This window comes from Doryrhamphus excisus, chromosome 3 (assembly GCF_030265055.1).
Source record: "Doryrhamphus excisus isolate RoL2022-K1 chromosome 3, RoL_Dexc_1.0, whole genome shotgun sequence".
Taxonomy (NCBI): domain Eukaryota; kingdom Metazoa; phylum Chordata; class Actinopteri; order Syngnathiformes; family Syngnathidae; genus Doryrhamphus; species Doryrhamphus excisus.
The window spans coordinates 19,069,529-19,088,608 of NC_080468.1; the positions used below are offsets into that span (position 1 = coordinate 19,069,529).

Sequence of the window (19,080 nt, forward strand, 5' to 3'; positions counted from 1 at the left end):
ACATTTGGAGAAGGTCTTGTTATTTGGGGTTGGGAGGAGACATTTAACATTTTTGATGTTATTGTCCTATGTTTTTATTGTATGGTTCAGCTTCATGGGACATATATCTGTTCTCTCTGTTATCTGTCAGAATCCGACCCAGGTTGGTACCGCCTTGCAAGTCTTCTACAACCTTGGCAACCTCAGAGAGACCATCGCCTCCGTTTTGGCGGCCTACCAGACCACCATACAGGAGAGCATCATCGGCGCCCTGGACATCAAGAGCCTGACACAGCCAGCCAACCCCAGAGGTGAAGACATACGTAATTACTAATCTTGCATAGCATGCTATTTGTGTGCACACAAGAAGTGAATAAGTGGATCTAAAGTAGTAAAAATGATATTCCGCTGTAATTCCCGACTCAGGTGCCCCAGGAAGAGCGGTGCTCCCAACACCGGGAAGCACGGCAGTTTTTCGCGCCGCTCTTTGGACAAACTTGGAGAAACTCATGGACCAGATATGTTCTGCATGCAAAAAAGTGAGGAACTACACATCCATCTATCCATCCAATATTTTATACCGCTTCTCTTCATTAGGGTCAGAGGTGAGCTGCAGCTTAGCTTTAGGTGGGAGGCGGGGTTAATTACGTAGAGACACAACCAGTTCAAGTTCACTTCTGCAAAGTAGGAGTCAGTGTTATTAAAGGGAAATGTTTATTTTTGTACTTAGAGCATGAAAAATGCGTTTATGACTTTATAAATATAGTAATTTTTACCATTATTAGAGCCATGTAGACATGATATAGCACCCCTATAGTCACCTTTATACTCATATTACCCAATATAGTAGATATAATCAGAGAATATAAGCCATTTAAGACATGAGACTCATGCTTGTGTTTTCACAAGCACTCTTAGGACTTTCTAAATATAGTTTTTACCATTATTAGAGCCATGTACACATGATATAGCACCCCTATAATCACCTTTACACTCATATTACCCAATATAGTAGATATAATCGGAGAAAATAAGCAATTTAAGACATAAATAAGACTTGTGCTTGTGTTTTCTATAAATGTCTTTTGGCCATGTGGACAGGAAGTGATGTCAGGGATAGTGTTATTATTATTGTAATGCTGATGATGGGATAGGCTCCAGCATACCCCCGTGACCCAAATGAGGATAAGCGGTATAGAAAATGGATGGATGTGATCACGCTAATGACTATTATTATTGTGACAGTTGTGTGAAAACTAATAATTAAGTAAGACAAATTGGACACAACTTGAATAGAATGAATATGACTTTGGGCATGTTAGCATATCCACGTCATTGTTTTTCTTATATTTGCAGGTGCAGCATCTTCAGAAGGTCCTGATGAAGAAGCGAGACCCTGTCACTCACAGGTGCTTCATTGATGAGATCATTAAGGTAAGTGATACGCCTGAAGAACCAGGGTTCTAAGGGATTAAAAAACAAACAAACTGAAAATGAATGGTGAAAAGTAAACATTGCTCCTTGGTTTTTAAGTGGAGCGATTCAACTCAATTTGACAGGAGTTGGATATTATAATGCTTTAACGCGTGTTTTCATATTTGCCTACGGACAGGATGGTGACCCCGATATCCTGTATACCTTTTGGACTGATATTACTACCAATCTGGGAGAAGAGTTTCACAAAGCAACTGAAGGTAGGATGGTACGCAGTAACGGTGTGTAATAGTGTGTAATAGTGTGTAATAGTGTAGAGTGGATAAATATTAATGTTTTTTTTTCCTCTTACTAGCATCATCTTTCCTGAAGCAAGCGTTTGAAGGAGAATATCCCAAACTGTTGCGACTGTACAACGAACTCTGGCGTCGCCTCCAGCAGTATAGTGCCAGCCTGCATAGCGCACTTATGAACAGCGGGGGGGTGGATGCCACTCTGGAGCCAGAAACGGACAACCTCGATCTCTTCTCTCAAAGCAAACAGGACTACAAGTAAGCCATGTTCCTTCCACAGCACTGTTTTGTCCCGGGGGGGGGGCTTTCCACAGCCACACTTTCTAAACAACATGCATTGTTTGTGTTTTGTGGTTCATGTCGTTGGGTGCAGCCCAGAGAGGGCTCTCAAGGACTCTCTGCGTCCATATGAAGCAGCTTACCTTTCCAAGTCCCTGTCTCGCCTGTTCGATCCCATCAACCTGGTGTTCCCGATGGGGGGACGCAACCCGCCCTCCAATGATGAGCTGGAAAGCATCATCAGGACCATCAGCAGGCATGCATGCGTGGAAGTTGATTACCCCCAGAAGAACATTATCTTAGCATCTTTGTTTGTTTGCAGTGAGCTGAACGTGGCATCCATCGATTCAGATCTCTACCTTGCTGTTGCCAAGAACGCCGCCAAGACCGTACAGCTCTTCTGTGTCAAGTCTGAACAGCTGGTATGGACCATTTGAGACCTCCGATGTTCAAAACGTTAAGTCACAGTTTGATTTGGATGATTTAAGCCTGATACAGCTTCAACAATTATTAGTAAATAACTATAATTACTAATATGAAAACTGTAATTGCATTTATTTCATTACATTGAAATGCATTGCATTTGTCGGGGGGGCTAGTTGGTTACCCAGGGTGATGCGAGTCAGGTGATTGGCCCATTAACTGAAGGCCAGAGGAGGAACATCGGCGTGGTCAACTCCCTCTACCGTCTGCATCAGGCTGTTGCCAGGGTGAGGCGTTACTGTAACATACTGTAACACAATAAGTTGAGCAATATCCTCCATGTTGGGGAGGGAAAAAAAAAGTCGTAACTGTTTTGTCTTGTTTTTGCAGATTATTTCTAGTTTGGGTCCAACCCCGACCGCTCCTGCAGAGGCTCTCTCTTTTTCTTTGGAGGTATCAATGCCGCTATTCTGTGTTTTTATGGATAGAAATATATCATAAAATGGGACGTCTGGGCATCTGCTTCCCTGGTGTTTTTTTTTTAGGAAGGGCAGGCCCTGATGAGCAGCGCAGTGCAGCCCCTCCTGCAGTCAGTGAGCGACTCAATAGAGGCCATCATAATCACGCTGCACCAGGAGGACTTCTCAGGGTCAGCCATTAAAGCTTTCATTGAACAACAGTTACACAACTAGAACCGCCATTTTGTGCACCTCCATTTTTTTTTTAGTCCTTGAACATATTTTGTGTGTGTTGCAGCGGTCTGGACAACCCCGGGAAGCCTGACGCTGTCTGCTCGCTCTACATGAAGGAGCTGCAGGGTTTCATTTCCAGAGTGATGAGCGACTACTTCAGACACTTCGAGTGCACGGACTTCATCTATGAAAGCACGGAGGCCATTGCTCAGCGAGCCATCCAGTTATTCATACGACATGCCAGCCTGCTGCGCCCCCTGGGGGAGGGCGGAAAGATGCAGTTAGCGACCGACTGTGCACAGGTGAGGATAACAATAATTAGTTTATTGTTGTTTATTTCATTCACCGTCAACTGCATCCGATTGTTGTCTGAAGATGGAGCTGGCCGTGGCGCCGTTATGCAGAAGAGTATCCGATTTGGGCAAACCTTACAGAATGCTTCGCTCCTTTCGGTATGTAGCTTCAATTTCATTCAGAAAACATTTAACAAACTCGGAAAAAAAGTCCTAAACTTGTCACCTGCTTCAGGCCACTTCTGTTTCAGACCAGCAATCTGATCATCAGCAGCCCAGCTGTGGGCGAGCTCATTCCTTACAGCACCGTCCTTCACTTCCTGTTCGCCAGGGCCCCATCCGAGCTCAAGTCCCCTTACCAGGCCTGTACACATCGCACACTTACGACAACACGCTTTCAGACGCTTGTACAACCTGATGGAGTCTCGCAGGAAATGGAAAAAGTAAAGCGTTGTGTCAATCACTCACAGAGAGCGGAGTGGTCCATCACGCGGTACTCCCAGTGGATGGATGCTCATCCCTCAGAGAAAGACCGACTCACACTCATCAGGTGACCGCATGAATAATTATGAATAATACTTTTACCATTTGCCTGGTAAAAGTACAGCTCTAAAAATATCATTTTTACAGTATTTTTGTGTACTAATACAGCAACTTTATTGTTGTAAAATTATGACTTTCTACTTGAATCATTCATTCATTCATTCATTTTCGACCGCTTCGACCGCGGGGGTGCTGGAGCCTATCCCAGCTGTCTTCGGGCGAGAGGCGGGGTACACCCTGGACTGGTCGCCAGCCAATCACAGGGCACATATAGACAAACAACCATTCACACTCACATTCATACCTATGGACAATTTGGAGTGGCTAATTAACCTAGCATGTTTTTGGAATGTGGGAGGAAACCGGAGTACCCGGAGAAAACCCACAAATACACGGGGAGAACATGCAAACTCCACACAGAGATGCCCGAGGGTGGAATTGAACCCTGGTCTCCTAGCTGTGAGGTCTGCGCGCTAACCACTAGACCGCCGTGCCGCCCTACTTAAATCATTGTTTTTCTAATATTGAAATTTGAGACTTTTCTTCTAATGTTCAGACTTTATTCTGACAAAAGTATGGATTTGTTTTTGTTAAACGGACTTCTTACTTATTAAATCATCCGCTTCCTCTGTAGGGGCACCTTGGAGGCGTACGTCCAGTCTGTAAGGGCTCGGCAGGGGAAGGAGTTTGCACCCATCTATCCCATAATGCTCCAGCTGCTGCAGCGAGCCACCAAAGAGTCTTTGGACGTGAAGGCATCAGGATGATGACGCGTGTGTACGGTTTTACCTTAAGTCAGTAAAGAAGTGTCTCTTGATGGGGGGTTTATGAAGGTGTGGTACAGATGTACCATTCAAAGCATTATTCGCGCTACTCAGTGTGGATGGCGTTAGCTGCATGTTTTCATGAAATATTACTCATGCCTGTATATGCTCAGTACAACTAAGAATGACAGTGAATGGATGTGTTCTGTGTAGTAAATTTCTCTAGCATTTCTGTGCCATTAGTAACATACTTCAATGCTAACATTTTTTTTGGAGTTCATCTTTTACAGCTATTTTAAATCAACTATAAGCAGGCGTTTTTAGACTATTACAAAGCTTTTTCATACACAGGCGTGGTTTTAAAGCTTTAACGGTATGCTTTTTTTTCCAGTGACAGTACACAGGTGTTTTATTTTAATTAATGACACTAATATACACAGGTGTTTTGTTTTAATTAATGACACTAATATACACAGGTGTTTTGTTTTAATTAATGACACTAATATACACAGGTGTTTTTATTTGATTGGATTAATGACAGTACTATACACAGATGCCTTCAAATAGGCCACTTCCACTGGTTGGGAGGAGGTTCGTCTATCAGTGGTTCCCATGGTTTCCATTCAGACATCTTTCTTGACAAAGCCAGCTCGCACTCTGCCTGCACACACACAAACACACACACACACACACACACGTTTTCATTACACACTAGAAAACTGATAATTGCATCATGAAATTTTGTAGGGATGTTCCCATCAGGGTTTTATGCCACCAAGTCATATCATCTACGACTGAAATCATCCGAAACCGATTACATGGATTCCATCCGTATCATCACTAGGGATGCTGGAGCCTATCCCAGCTGTCTTCGAGTGAGAGGTGAGGTACACTCACATTCATACCTATGGACAATTTGGAGTGGCCAATTAACCTAGCATGTTTTTGGAATGTGGGAGGAAACCCACGCATGCACAGGGAGAACATGCAAACTCCACACAGAGATGGCCGATAGCTGTGTGGGCTGCGCGCTAACCACTCATCCACTGTGCAGCCTGACCAATATATGTATGGAAGAATTGTCAACAATAATTCAGACTCATTCTGAATGTTGACCAATAAATGAACGAGTCTGCAGCTTTGTGAGCAGTACCTGGAAAATGACCTCTTCAATCTGTCCACAGTTGATCTTTTTCTCCAACTTTTCAACATCAGGCTCCTGTGAACAAAGTACATGTCATGGTACTGCAGAGTGCGAAATTGAGATTTTTATATTGAATCACAATGTAGGGAATATAACTATATTTAACTGGTGAGCATATCTTCATCCCTACTACTGTTGCTGCTGGCACAATACTGGAATAATATTGTATTGACAGTTACACATCACCTTTCCCTCCCACTCACCGATTGGACGTGGCCATACTTCTCACTGACCAGCTGTTCAGTGTACTTCCTGTAGGCAGCATCCTGCGGCATGGTCTGCAGAGAGGCCAGGATTTTGGAGTAGAGAATCTTCAGCCGCTGGAAAAACACCCCGTGCAGGTTAGAGGAATGATGTACGGTTGCACTTGAAATGATGTGAACATTTACACAGGCGTCTCAATTATTTGAGGTAAAACAGAAAAAACATTGGCTGTTTCTTCAAAACCATAAAAACTGTATGATTTGTCTAATAATATAAGCAGAGACCCTGAACCTGGTCTGTGTGCACCCAACTGGATCAATTCTGACAACTATGGATGTGTGTGTCTCACCTCATGTGGATTTTGGGCCACCGCCAGTCCGACCAGGCCGGTTGACTATAAAAGATGATCAGGAGATGTATTAAAACGATGGAGACATTTTTTTAAAGCACCTAGTCCTTATTAGACCCAGTTCGCTTCAAAAAGCACTACATCTAGACTTCTCAAATCTGGACTGGGTTAATCTACAGACCCTAAAGATTGATAAAAACACAGTTTGTGATTTGTGAAACCTTGCAGAAAAAGGACATAACATCAATTCGACCCCTCAGTACTTTTTTGTACAGCAGAGGCCATCATTGGTATTGAGCGTATAATATAAACAAGGTCGAAATGTGGCTTTGTTGCCTTTAGTCCTGGATAAAACGCCCAATAACGAAATGTGTTATTTTTTTCAAATTCTCACGACATCGTTTAAATAGATTTAGCTTTACCATAGTTTCTTGAACAAAGCCATTGCTGCGAGGCCACAACCGTATTTACGTTACGTTATGCGATGAGTAGTAAAGTAACACGTTAAACCACAAATACTTCCCTTGTAGTTGGGAATTTTGACAGCATAACGTGCAATAACCACAACGCATAAAGTTCATATGAAGAATTATACAGTTAATATTAAAAAGGTATAAACATTTTGAACCCTCAATGGAGCGAGTGAAGCTAAACGCTAGCTAAAGCCGTCGCTTTGAGCTGTGGAATCGACGACAAACAAAAACGCTTAACTGTATCATAATTAGACAAATACAACGTATAGCTTCTTTTAAGTGCGGCGTAAACATTAAAACAAATATTGACCTCTACCCGTACCTTTTTCAGAAGACCTGCCATTGCAGAGGAACACTTCCGGCGACGAGTTATGACGTCATGCAATAGTAAATCACCGGTCCTTTAATGTTGCGTTTAATTAACTCGGAAATCGAAAGCAGTATCCGTCTTCCGGTTGTGTGTAACGGTATATGGGGTTTACTATTACTATTATTGGTGTATGCATATCTGTAAGTGTACATGCATACATATATATTTATATATTAAGAGGATACAAAGTGTATATGATGCTTATGAAACCGAATGGGAAAATTCCCAACAGCCCCTTTGTAGCCTTGCCGTCCTGTTGATCAATCGTTAGGAGTGGTCTTGGTTTTATGATGTCAAAAATATGACCAGCATGATGAAGATGACTGATAAAAAGCTTAAATACAAAATTCTAATTGAACCAGAGGACATTTATTGATCCGTTCATAGATCACACATCTGTTGGAGAGCAGAGATATGTGCAAAACATACCGAAACATCGGAACAGTCGGTTCATATTAAACATTTCTCTGCCCTCAAATACATCAGGTGGATGCCAAAGAGCGCCATTTTGGTGTCATGTGACCACAACGCATTCTCCCAAACTTTGTCTAAATGATTCAGGTGTTCAATGCAAGTTCCTTGCAGGCACTGGAGGATGAGGATAGCAATCTATTGCAGCATAGTGTTACTAATGCGCTCACGACCTTTATGACATCATTAGGTCGCATCTATTTTCATTTGTCACAATCATCACAAGTCTTAGCTTGTATTTCTTCCATTTCTAAATGCTGTTTCTCGCTTCCAAATAACAGGAAATGCTTCTTGGCAGCTGTGCTGAAATCTACCATCCAAAACATCCAAGCCTTGAGTCTCAATTTGTGAACTTTATGATGTACCTAAGCAAACACACACTCAAACACGTGTACACACACACAAACACACATACACACACTCTTTGGAACAATACAGCAGATGGACCAGTTGCGTTGACGACTTCAACAGACCAAGGATGGAATTACATTCATGGACACCTTGCCGTAGCACGCCACTAATTACAGTCACTTGTCACTATGTTTGAACTGACAGCCAGTGTTCAACCACATCCAACTGGAGCAACTATTTTTAGAACATTTGGTAGAAAAAGGGCACATACAGCTACAGTTCCTTTGGAGGAGAAAAAGTCAAGGTAAAAAAATATATTACAAATCTGAAGTATTTACAAAGACGGCTTCTTGCTACAAATGTGTCTACAATTACTCTGTCGTTCTCTACTTACAGTAAACATCTCTCTAATTATCTTGTGCTAATAAGCACCTATTAGACATGGCTTCGGCAAACTGTGGACACAAGTCTCTAAACTCCTAGAGGGGTTCACCTAGAGGAGGATTTCAGAACGGCTCTAGCTGTCCTTTGGAACAGCTTAGAAGAACATCCTGTGCAGAAATACAAAACAGGTAGAGACATTTTATTATTTTATTAGCCGTGAATATTACTTTCTCATACTCTGATGCACGTACCTGCAAATATTTGGGTCGAGGAGTACAGCCGTGTCGGTTGGTAGCTTGGACAGATGCACGATCTTGGTCTTCTGCTGCAGTCGGTCGCTCTCGTTCACCCAAACATCTGGCAGTCTAAAACAAAAACTTAATTATTTGCTAATTCATATTTATCATACACAAGGATTTCCCAAGAGTTCCTACGGAATGTCTTTTTTTCTCCTTTATTTCGAACATCATCCAAAGCACAACAAACCAAACATAAATCAACACAAATAAATATACCTACACATACACATGTTCGAAAGGGAATGGGAAGAAGTCAAGTCTTATCTAGTCCCACCCCCCTAACCACCCAGATTCCAACCTCATCCCAACAAAACATATATTATTCCTTGTCTACCAGAATGAAAACCCCACATCCAACCACCCTCACCCATCTTGAAGCACCCAACTACGTGCCAAGACTATGTCTTTAATGTGAGTGTGTGACATCATTCTGCGGAAACGACAACAAACCACGGAGGAAAGTCAGAAGGTGAGACTGACAGTCCTTTGCAGCACCTGAAGGGGTCCCACGTGTAAATGTGACCCCGAAGCAGTCAGCCGTCTACCTCACTCTACGTTTCCGAGGCAGACGTGCTTGCTAACCACCAGGCCACAATGCGGCACGGAAGGAAATGGACTTTTATGCTGTGCTATAAATGTTGCCATGTACAGCATACACGAACGCACCACACACGTTGCACAAAAAAAAAAAATCAGGAAGCAGAGTAGCGTTACTCCTACGATTAGTTGCAGTTTCTGGATGTCCGCAGTGGGACTTGAACTCATGCCTTCCCTTTCCAAAATAAAAGTCCTTACATGGTTGTTGTCACCCCTAAAAAAAAATCTAAAAAACTTACATGTCTTCAGGTGTCCAGTGTAAAAGAACTTTCACTTTGCCAGATTCTTCTTTCCTCCTTGCTATTACCTGGAAGCAAACACACGGTAGACATTCATTATTAATAATAATAATACATTTTATTTATATTGCACTTTACATGATAGAAATGTCAAAGTGCTACAAAGAAAGCATAAAACCTACAGTGAAGCGATAAAACAACACAACAAAAGGTATATGGAGCGTCACCGTGTACACACTGGTGGGTGAGGAGGGCCATCTTATACTGGATCCTCAGTTCCACAGGGGGCCAGTGCGGTGATTCCAGGATGGGGGGGGGGGGGTATGATGGTATTTTCGCACCCTCATCAGGGATCCTAGCAGCGCTGTTCTGGATGCATTAGCGTTTGTGAATGCTCTTGCTAGGGATCCCGATGAGGAGCACGTTACAATAATCCAGCATGGAGGAGACTTTGTTGCATATATTATAGCTAGCCTTCTCCATCGCTGCCCCCCACCCTCTGGAAGTCTTTGCCCCATTCACTCCGTGCTTGCCCTGACCTTCCCAGTTTCAAAAAACAACTAAAAACCCACCTCTTTAAATCTGTTTTTAATGTCTAACTTTTTATACCTGACTGCTGTGCCCCGCTTTTACTCTTGTTTTAGTTGTATATTAATGAATGAATGTTGTATTTTAATGTATCTTTTACTCTGTTTACTTGCTTTTATTCTACTCCATTGAGTATTTTGAAAAGCGCTATACAAATAAAATGCATTATTATTATTATTATTGTTATACAACCACACCACCAGTGTTGTACTGTATGCGGCGAACACACCGAGAAGTGGCTGATAAGGGTTGAGATCCATCGTGTTGTCACGGCTCAGCAACAAAAGAGTCAGTGTGTGTGTGTGTGTGTGTGTGTGTGTGTGTGTGCGTACCGTGCTGTGGAACACCACACTGTGTCCATTGCCCAGGCTCTCAATATGTGTTGCCAGGTTGAGGCATATCGCTCGATGGCGGATGGCATCCATGGTTTGGGCATCGAAGAAGTCATGAGGACGGGCTAAGAAAAAAAAAAAAGACACGATCATTCATATTGTATTTGTTCAGATTTGCCCAAATGTGTGTTGTGTTTGAGTGTACTTGACATATAAAAGTGTGCATCATTTGACTTGTGTGTCTTCTCCGATTGTTACACTTCCCTGGCATCAGCACGTTTGAAAGGGCCGAGGGATGAGCACACTTGGGTAACAGTCCCAGTACTACTAAGGTCATTTGCATAATCCAGTCCCTCCAGGAAAGTCCCAGATCTAAACCCAGTTGGGTGTTCGCAAAACAGCTCCCCTCGTTTAGGAGGCGCGTGATACACCTTCAGTATAAATGGCTCCCTCCCTGCCAGGGAGGTGACACTCCCAAAAACTACATTTTCTCGATGAAGACTTTAATGCTTGTTACTCTTTTTTTTTTTTACTCCCATTTCTTCTTTTTGCATTTTAAAGCTCTACTTATGAGCCTGCAGTAAAAACTAATTTTGATGGGGAGTGTATATTGTATGGTAAATGTCTATTAGCAATGCAGTTGTTACTCCTGCCAGTTATGCCACCTTACACAACATGAAATAAGATAGAAAAGTTGCAATAATACAATGGATACATTGTATGGATAATGGATAATACATAGGATTAATACAATAATCCTATGACATGATGATACGGTACATGTGGATGTACTCAAAGATGAATTTAATAGTGATTTAAATGCACAAAAAGCTTCAATACATACGGAGCGAGCGCCGATGTTTATTCTTGAGCTTTCTCCTCTTGTTGAGGCCCGCCTTGGACGGAGACTCCTCCTTCACTTTGCCGTGACTGGAAACCTTGGACGAACTCTGGGAGCTGAAATGAGTGGGAACGTGACGTGCCAGCCCACCCTGAGAGGCAAAAGTGGCATTGCAGCCTCCAACCACACACTGCATGCACACACACACACAATTCAGAAAAGGCGGGCCAAGTGTGCAGCGAGGACCAATATCTGCTATGCGGGAATTGCGCGTCACCTTGAATGGTTTGTCGCCGCTGTGCGTCAGCATGTGTCTCTGCAGCCAGCTCTGACTGGTGGACCGGGTGTTATAAACCTTACAGCCCTTCCACAGACACACAAACACCTGTGTGGAGAACCCAAACAAACATCCAGACCAAAAAGAGCTTTAAAAATATTACCCAATTTCCCGATTGATGACACAGATGTGTACAAAAGGATAGTAAACTTGCAGCAACTACTACTCAAAAGTGATTTCCAAGTAACGACGAAAGCCTTACCCCTCCCCGCTGATCGTCCACATGCGTAGCTCGGATGTGATCGGCCAAATCGGGACTGTTGGAAAACTGCAGGTGGCAGTGATCCCAACAGCACGTGTAGCTGGACTTGCCGTTCACCGGCACCGTGCCGTTGCCGCCGCCATGACTGTTGAGCATTGCCGGCGTGGAGCGGCCGCTCGATGCCGTGCTCTCCATGTCCATTAAGGTGCTGCTGATGCTGAGACACAAAAGACACCGAAGAATATTGTGGCAGTCCTAACTTCACAAAAGTACAGGGTGACCCAAAAAGATGCGTACCCATATTTTATTCGATAAAAAAATCCATTTTTTAACGAATGGCTTTTCTGTTGCAGGACGTGAAAGGTGAACCTATGGATGATCGTTTTCAGCTATAGTTGCCCCAAAAATGTCTTGGACAAATCAGCAGAAGATATTCTCCCTGGAGATCTATTTTGCGACAAAATCATACCAGAGTGTACAGATTCAGTTTCGAAAACGTTTCCATTGTCGCAACTTTCCACCAAAATCAACGATTGTTAGTTGGGTTACGAAGTTCAGAGAGCATGGGACTGTAGTGAACTTATGTTCTAAAGCCACAGGGGGAACTTATTCAGGCAGGAAAAAGAGTGCAAGGACAGAAGAAAACATTGCTGCAGTGAGGGACTCAGTAGGACGCAGCCAAGAACTCGGAATGACAAGGGAGTCACTGCGGCGTGTTCTTACGTCTGATCTGCACCTATACCCGTACAAGATCCAAATAAAGCAAAAACTAAGTGATGCTGACAAGGAAAAGCGGGTAACAATGTGAGAATGGTTCTGTAATGTGCTTGAAAATGACGAAAACCTTCTTGAGAACGTCTGGTTCTCAGATGAAGCCCAAATTTTGCTTTCCGGGCACGTCAATAGCAAAAACAATGTTTTTGGGGGTTCGGAGGTTCCAGACAAAGTGCTTCAGAGGCCGCTTCATTCCGTTAAATGTACTGCCTGGGTAGTATCAAAGTCACAATTGAAATTTTCATGGGTACGCATCTTTTTGGGTCACCCTGTAAAACAACAAAGATGGTGGTAAACTGCGAGTATCTTCATGTAGATTTAAAGGTGATTGAAGAGGACTGTATTGTTCGTGTTTGTTTATTACTTGATTTTTAATCTCATTTTATGCCTGTAACTTACCTGTCAACAACTGGAGGTTGGAATTCAACCTCAGGCTACATAACGTATCCATCCATCCATCCATCCACCTATGTATGGAGTTTTGGAGACCAAAGAATACTAAACAGCGCCTCTGCTGGTTGCAGTAAAGTAGTGCACTCCTTTCTGTTTAAATCGACATAATCAACCTACAATCGATGTAATTCTTTACTGTAGGCTAACTTGTCATATTCAAACAGTTATTAACCACCAAAGTGGTACGTTATAAGAAAAACCTAATGGATTTTATTTGACTCAGAAAGTAGTTAAGTGTGTAATTTGTTTATGTTTGGATGGGTACTTTCTGTGGGATTTCAGACCCACTATGAACATTTTTATGGAGAGTTACTAGCTAAGACGGTAATAATGTTAACAACAACAAAGCTATCTTATAAACAGAGTCAACGGGGGCAGCAAACGAGTCTCCGAGCTACTTCCACAAACCTGTCCTCGGAATCCATCCGACTTAGCGGCTCTCCGTCCGACGAGGTGAGCTCCACGCTGGCTCGTCTTTTAACGCCGTGCTCGTGTTTCTCCGCCGCCTTTGTGTGCTCGGGAGGCGGCGAGGGAGACACGTTCCCTCCCTCTCTTTGTTCTTGTCTCAGCACCCGGGAGCCCTCTTGGGCGGACTCGGGACTACTCGCCAGACTCCCCTGTGCGGGACTTTTCCCCGCTTCGGATAGTTTGTCGTCTCGGCCGTAGTGGCCCCCTTCGCTCGGGGAAGCCGTGTCTTTGCAGTCGTCGCGAGTCAGCAACGTGTTTCCCTCGTGTTCTTCACCGCGACCACCACTGGCGTCCATTCCTGCCCCGTCCTCTTCATTGTTACCCGGCTCCCGTGTGGAGTCCGACACGGCCTGGTCCTCGAAACCGGTATCTGCGGCTTCTTCGCTGTCGTTGCGCGCCACTGTTGACTGAGAATCCTCGGTGGCTCCTTCGGTAGTCACTGGAGCCATATTCGACCGGCGCGGTTGCTATTATTTGTGTTATTTTCGGGGTTATTCCAGTCAAAAAGTTGCCTTCCTGCCGACTCTTTCCTCCGCTCAACTCTACAATTCAAGTCAAGACGACAGCAGTCGTTTCTAGTGACGTCAGGACGCTTGGCTGACCGAGATCGTTCATAATAAATTGATACATAGCTCGGTGCCAAAAACGTTTCGTTTGCATTCATTTTCCAAACCTCTGGTATTCATTAATATGTCCCGACTGACAATAATAATGGAAATAATGAATAACTTGGTCTGTGACTGTTAACAGGGCGGATTTATATCTTGGTAATAAGTAAAAAAAACCCACCTTGTTTTGTTGGACGAAATTCATTCGTCTTGGGTCATTTAGAATGACTTGGAGCAGGGATGGGTCAATCGTATCGTAGTGGCACTTCTTAGTAACATACACGATCTTTGGCATTGTGGCCTCAGTTGCTCCACGTGTTCGAACAAACAGGAAAATGGAGCGATGGGCGATACTGCAAATGTTGATATGGATCCGATACCACATAAACACGACCAACATTGTCGATACCGATACATTTGATTTGACATTTTTCAACTTCATTGAATTATTTTGTTGATCGTGATTATCATCAGACAAATATTTTCTACATTTTTCCAGCAAACAAAATCGTATACAACATGCAAATACAGCAATATAACACAATGTAAGGATATCAATAAACTATTACAATTATTTCCCGCATGGACACATTTTAGGATTTAAGTGTTCTTATGGGTTAAAAAGAATCAACCAAAAAACAAGCAATCAATTTTGTATGAACGTCACCATTTATTTCACAATATAAAACACATGGGGTATGAACTTTTTGCATATTGAACCTAATTAACATTAATAATAGTATCTATAATATTTGCTTTTTTCCTTTTTAATGTGTACATAAATTATTATTATTATATATATATATTTTACAGTTTTTACATGTCTTTTGCGTCCTATTTATTGCTTCATACATGTGCTGTTTTTTGACTCTCATTCTGCTGCAAAATGCCAACCCCTATGGAATCTCGTGACAAAAATCAACAAGGAAACCAAAAAATAAAAATAAAAAAACACATGTTTTTGTTGTATTATGTATTGAACACATTTTTGTGTGATACTATGCCTTAAAAATGATGATTTTTCCCAGAGGTATGTCTTTAAAAATGATGTTTTAGAAAAAATAAATAAGATTTTCTAAGATTCTGTCAACAAAAAAGTATTTTTTGTGAGACACTTCTTGAAAATACTTTAAGATCTTTTACATAAAGTTATGTCTTTAAAAAAAAAAGTTGTTGTGAGACTGTCTTTAAAAATGTTTTACAAGTAGTTTTCATTTAACTGTGGCCTTAATACTTCTTCCACTGTATGTATCTTACAACATAATCTTTCTGTACTGTACTGTTATTAATTCTTATTATATATTGAGAAAAAAAAATGGCTGCAAGTCACGTGATAAGCAGGCTGACAGCACCACAACTTACAATACTATTGCAGTGCATTTAAAGCAAAAAATATATCCTTCATACACACATACAGTACACTTCATATTTCGGAATGAAAACTTAGCACATGTTTTAAATATGAATGGGCATCAATTGTTTGTCGCTAAAAAACATCAACAATGGAACACACGATGCGGCTGCAATCAATACTGTTGAGTCGGCGTTAACCAAGCAGCGTGTTAGAAGAACATCGACTGCGACTCCTTACTCCGCTCAGTACAACGTAGCGGGGAAGCAGGCGTTCAGAACATTTAGATTCCCCCGTTCCGTTAAAAATACTTCAATCCGTCAAGGAAATAGTCTAATGGCCTTTCCAGCTCATGTACAACTTCTCTGCACATACATGTCAACTGCATGTACATACTATATACATACAGTACATATATACACTATATGTACATTTCTACATACATTTATGTACACGTACACTCATACATATATACACAGTATATGTATATTTATACATATACGTAGAAACACACACACACACACACACATATATATATATATACTGCATATGTATACATACACAGTATATAAATATATATCCATACATACATATATATATATATATATATATATATATACTCAACAAACAAACACAGGAGAAGTGGTCACTAACAGCTTGAAACTGCTTTGTGAACAATATTTGAGAGAAACAGGCCTTTAGTGTGTACACAGAATAAAGTTTTACATCTTTGACTTGAGCTCACAAAAGATGGGAGCAAAAACAAAACAAGTGTTGCATTGACATTTTTGTTGAGCGTACACATATATATATATTTAGCGTATATACGTACGCAGCGGAACCTTGGTTAGCCTCATTAATCCGTCCCAGGACTGACTAGAACCGTTTAGATTTTTTTCCCCATAAAAATATATTTTTTACCCATAAGAAATCATGTAACCACGGTTCCACTGGGCTTGTATCCCGCTGACTTTAAATTTTCACTCTATCAGTTTGATAGAGTGAAAATTTAAAGGTGCACTCAAAGCTTTGCAGTGTTCAATCTCCGCCACATCTTCATTCATTTTCTACCGCTTTTTCCTCACGAGGGTCGTGGGGGGTGCTGGAGCCTATCCCAGCTGTCTTCGGGCGTAAGGCGTAGAGGTACACCCTAGACTGGTCGCCAGCCAATCACAGGGCACATATAGACAAACAACCATTCACACTCACATTCATACCTATGGACAATTTGGAGTGGCTAATTAACCTAGCATGTTTTTGGAATGTGGGAGGAAACCGGAGTACCCGGAGAAAACCCACGCATGCACGGGGAGAACATGCAAACTCCACACAGAGATGCCCGAGGGTGGGATTGAACCCTGGTCTCCTAGCTGTGAGGTCTGCGCGCTAACCCCTAGACCACCGTGCCGCCCCCGCCACATCTTAAAAAAAACAATTTTAATTCAATAGCAATAGTCGCAAATAAACCCTGGAATCATAAAACATTCATGCCTGTGATAGCAGATAACAGTCGTGATGATTGGACACCACATCAATAGATTTTAGTGCAGGAACTTTGGAAATCCATAACAATTGTCGTCACGCTTGTTAATTAGCATGGAAAGCGCCTTGAATGCCTTGTGTTTTGCTTGTAACCCACATCAGGTGCAAAGCAAGAAGCTAGCTTGATTATGGAGTCAAATTACTCCATGGGAATGAGACGTTAAGTTCATTGTGTACTCATATCTAAAAGTCATGTGGTGTCCAATCATCATGATTGTTATCACTCAAATGAATGTTTTTGGAGTGCAAGGTTTTAAAATGTGGGCCAATAATTGACAGATAATTGAGTTGTGTATTCATAGTGGGCTCGCCAACACTCGGTAAGAGGCGCCGTGTCACTACACGAGGAAAATAGTTCTTCGTGTTAGCTGCTACAAGAACAATGTCGCTGTAGCTTGGTTTATATACAGGTGAGTTATGTAAATAGAACATTGTTGTTGTTTTTTTTTAGGGCATTATCGTCAAAATAAGGTGTGTCCCGTTATGTGCATCGTTAGCTCCTACATGCTACGTAGCGGTCTCTGTTTAGAACGTGGAGAAATGTGTGGTCAAGGACTGTGGATTACGGGCACAATTTTGGAAAAAAGTGTTGTTTTCCTTTAGCGTTCTTCACTTACGAACAAAGTTTTGAGTGCACTTCAACTTTAGATATCGACTCTCTCGTTTTTTAGTCAGCAGGTTCCGAGAATGTGTCATACAGGTGGTCCTCGAGTTCCGTTCCTAGACTGTAATGTAAGTCGGATCTTATGCCTTAAATCAGGGGTGGGCAAACTACGGCCCGGGGGCCACATCCGGCCCGCCAAGTGTTCGAATACGGCCCGTCCGTTCTTTCCAAAGTATTTCATTTAAACTCAACATACGAACTGGCATCATGGCTTGAGCCAACCTTTTGATGGTTTTATCAATTTTCTTATTTGATGTGGTCTGTTGTTTACAAAGTGCTCCTGAAAAAGGGACACAATAATAATAATAATAATAAAATTTAAAATATTTAAATATAAAATATTTAAATATAAATATAAAATAATAAATAATAATAGCAGATTGCGTCACACTTTTACAGATACAATAATACCAGGTGGACTGTTACGTGTAAAATATATAGTCTGCCCCCCCCCCCCCCGTTTTGTTAAATCAATGTGGCCCGCGAGTCAAAAAGTTTGCCCACCCCTGCCTTAAATTAAACGCCCAAGTCACTCAAACTATACACAGAACACATGAAGGACATAAACAAATGCTACAAAAAAATAAATACAATATAATAATTAGAATAAAGAGTGATAAAAAGGACAACTCCTTACTTTTATCCACGTGGTTATCTTGCACACTGGAAGAGGCGTCGCAAGGAGGCTTATTGGGATGAGACCACTACACTACATTTTCAAAAACGCCATCTTTATCCTTCATGATGGTCGCCTTGGGAGACATAATGGGAGGTTCAAGTTAAATAGGAAATAAAAACGACGTTGTCTTACTGTATTTTTGTTTTGTACACTAATAATTGACCCAAAAGGGTGAAGGTTGGGAAGCGGCAAATGGAGGTATACCACCTGTATACACACACAAACACACACATGCATACGTTCTACTTTATATAGAAAAACTTTGGGATATAATAAGATATGAATCTGCCTAAAATGATTAGTGTTTTTTTTGGTCACTGTGCTGGAAGTTTCCAGTCTCCTTGTTGGCACGACGTCATCATATATCATGTAGTGTTGGAAACTTGCTACATTTGGACTCCATAGGACGGCGCTGCGGACGACGAGGTGGGCGCTCACGTGTCATTGTTCACCATGGTGAACATCGGTGCTGCGGGTGAAGAACAAAGCAGAAGGAATTCAATTCAATTTCACTAATTCAACAAAAATGAACACATTTGGGTTAATTCTTAGGAACCATTAGTGAATCCGGCCAAATATTCCCTGCCTGTTTCAAGGTTC

General features: G+C 41.9%; 3 protein-coding genes across 17 annotated transcripts in view; 1 reads left to right on the forward strand and 2 right to left on the reverse strand.

The window, feature by feature from the left end:
* Window positions 1-5,791, forward strand: part of cog5 (component of oligomeric golgi complex 5) — a 7,589-nt gene extending 1,798 nt beyond the window's left edge. For 2 of the 3 annotated variants that reach the window (XM_058068540.1, XM_058068541.1), the window contains exons 9-23: window positions 131-290; window positions 406-518; window positions 1,336-1,413; window positions 1,592-1,673; window positions 1,769-1,964; window positions 2,080-2,241; window positions 2,308-2,407; window positions 2,585-2,695; window positions 2,799-2,861; window positions 2,954-3,057; window positions 3,165-3,402; window positions 3,476-3,552; window positions 3,629-3,755; window positions 3,864-3,943; window positions 4,571-5,791. In XM_058068540.1, coding sequence (XP_057924523.1) covers window positions 131-290; window positions 406-518; window positions 1,336-1,413; window positions 1,592-1,673; window positions 1,769-1,964; window positions 2,080-2,241; window positions 2,308-2,407; window positions 2,585-2,695; window positions 2,799-2,861; window positions 2,954-3,057; window positions 3,165-3,402; window positions 3,476-3,552; window positions 3,629-3,755; window positions 3,864-3,943; window positions 4,571-4,703 — 1,824 coding nt within the window. In that variant the 3' untranslated portion in view covers window positions 4,704-5,791. The remainder of the gene's footprint in view (window positions 1-130; window positions 291-405; window positions 519-1,335; window positions 1,414-1,591; window positions 1,674-1,768; window positions 1,965-2,079; window positions 2,242-2,307; window positions 2,408-2,584; window positions 2,696-2,798; window positions 2,862-2,953; window positions 3,058-3,164; window positions 3,403-3,475; window positions 3,553-3,628; window positions 3,756-3,863; window positions 3,944-4,570) is intronic. The other variant, XR_009129118.1, reaches the window with a different exon arrangement.
* Window positions 5,170-14,236, reverse strand: LOC131126244 (zinc finger protein aebp2-like). Its single transcript, XM_058068566.1, is given in 14 exon segments — window positions 5,170-5,361; window positions 5,854-5,919; window positions 6,108-6,224; window positions 6,458-6,502; window positions 7,086-7,105; window positions 7,231-7,306; window positions 7,992-8,034; window positions 8,734-8,871; window positions 9,642-9,709; window positions 10,562-10,686; window positions 11,406-11,592; window positions 11,680-11,787; window positions 11,942-12,158; window positions 13,577-14,236. Coding segments are annotated over 14 exon segments (1,821 nt in total). The 5' UTR covers window positions 14,086-14,236; the 3' UTR covers window positions 5,170-5,259.
* Window positions 14,237-18,282: 4,046 nt separating this feature from the next.
* LOC131126458 (pleckstrin homology domain-containing family A member 5-like) overlaps window positions 18,283-19,080 on the reverse strand; it is an 81,203-nt gene continuing 80,405 nt past the window's right edge. For all 13 annotated transcript variants that reach the window (XM_058069013.1, XM_058069001.1, XM_058069010.1 and 10 more), the window contains one exon: window positions 18,283-18,949. In XM_058069013.1, the coding sequence (XP_057924996.1) occupies window positions 18,915-18,949 (35 nt within the window). In that variant the 3' untranslated portion in view covers window positions 18,283-18,914. The remainder of the gene's footprint in view (window positions 18,950-19,080) is intronic.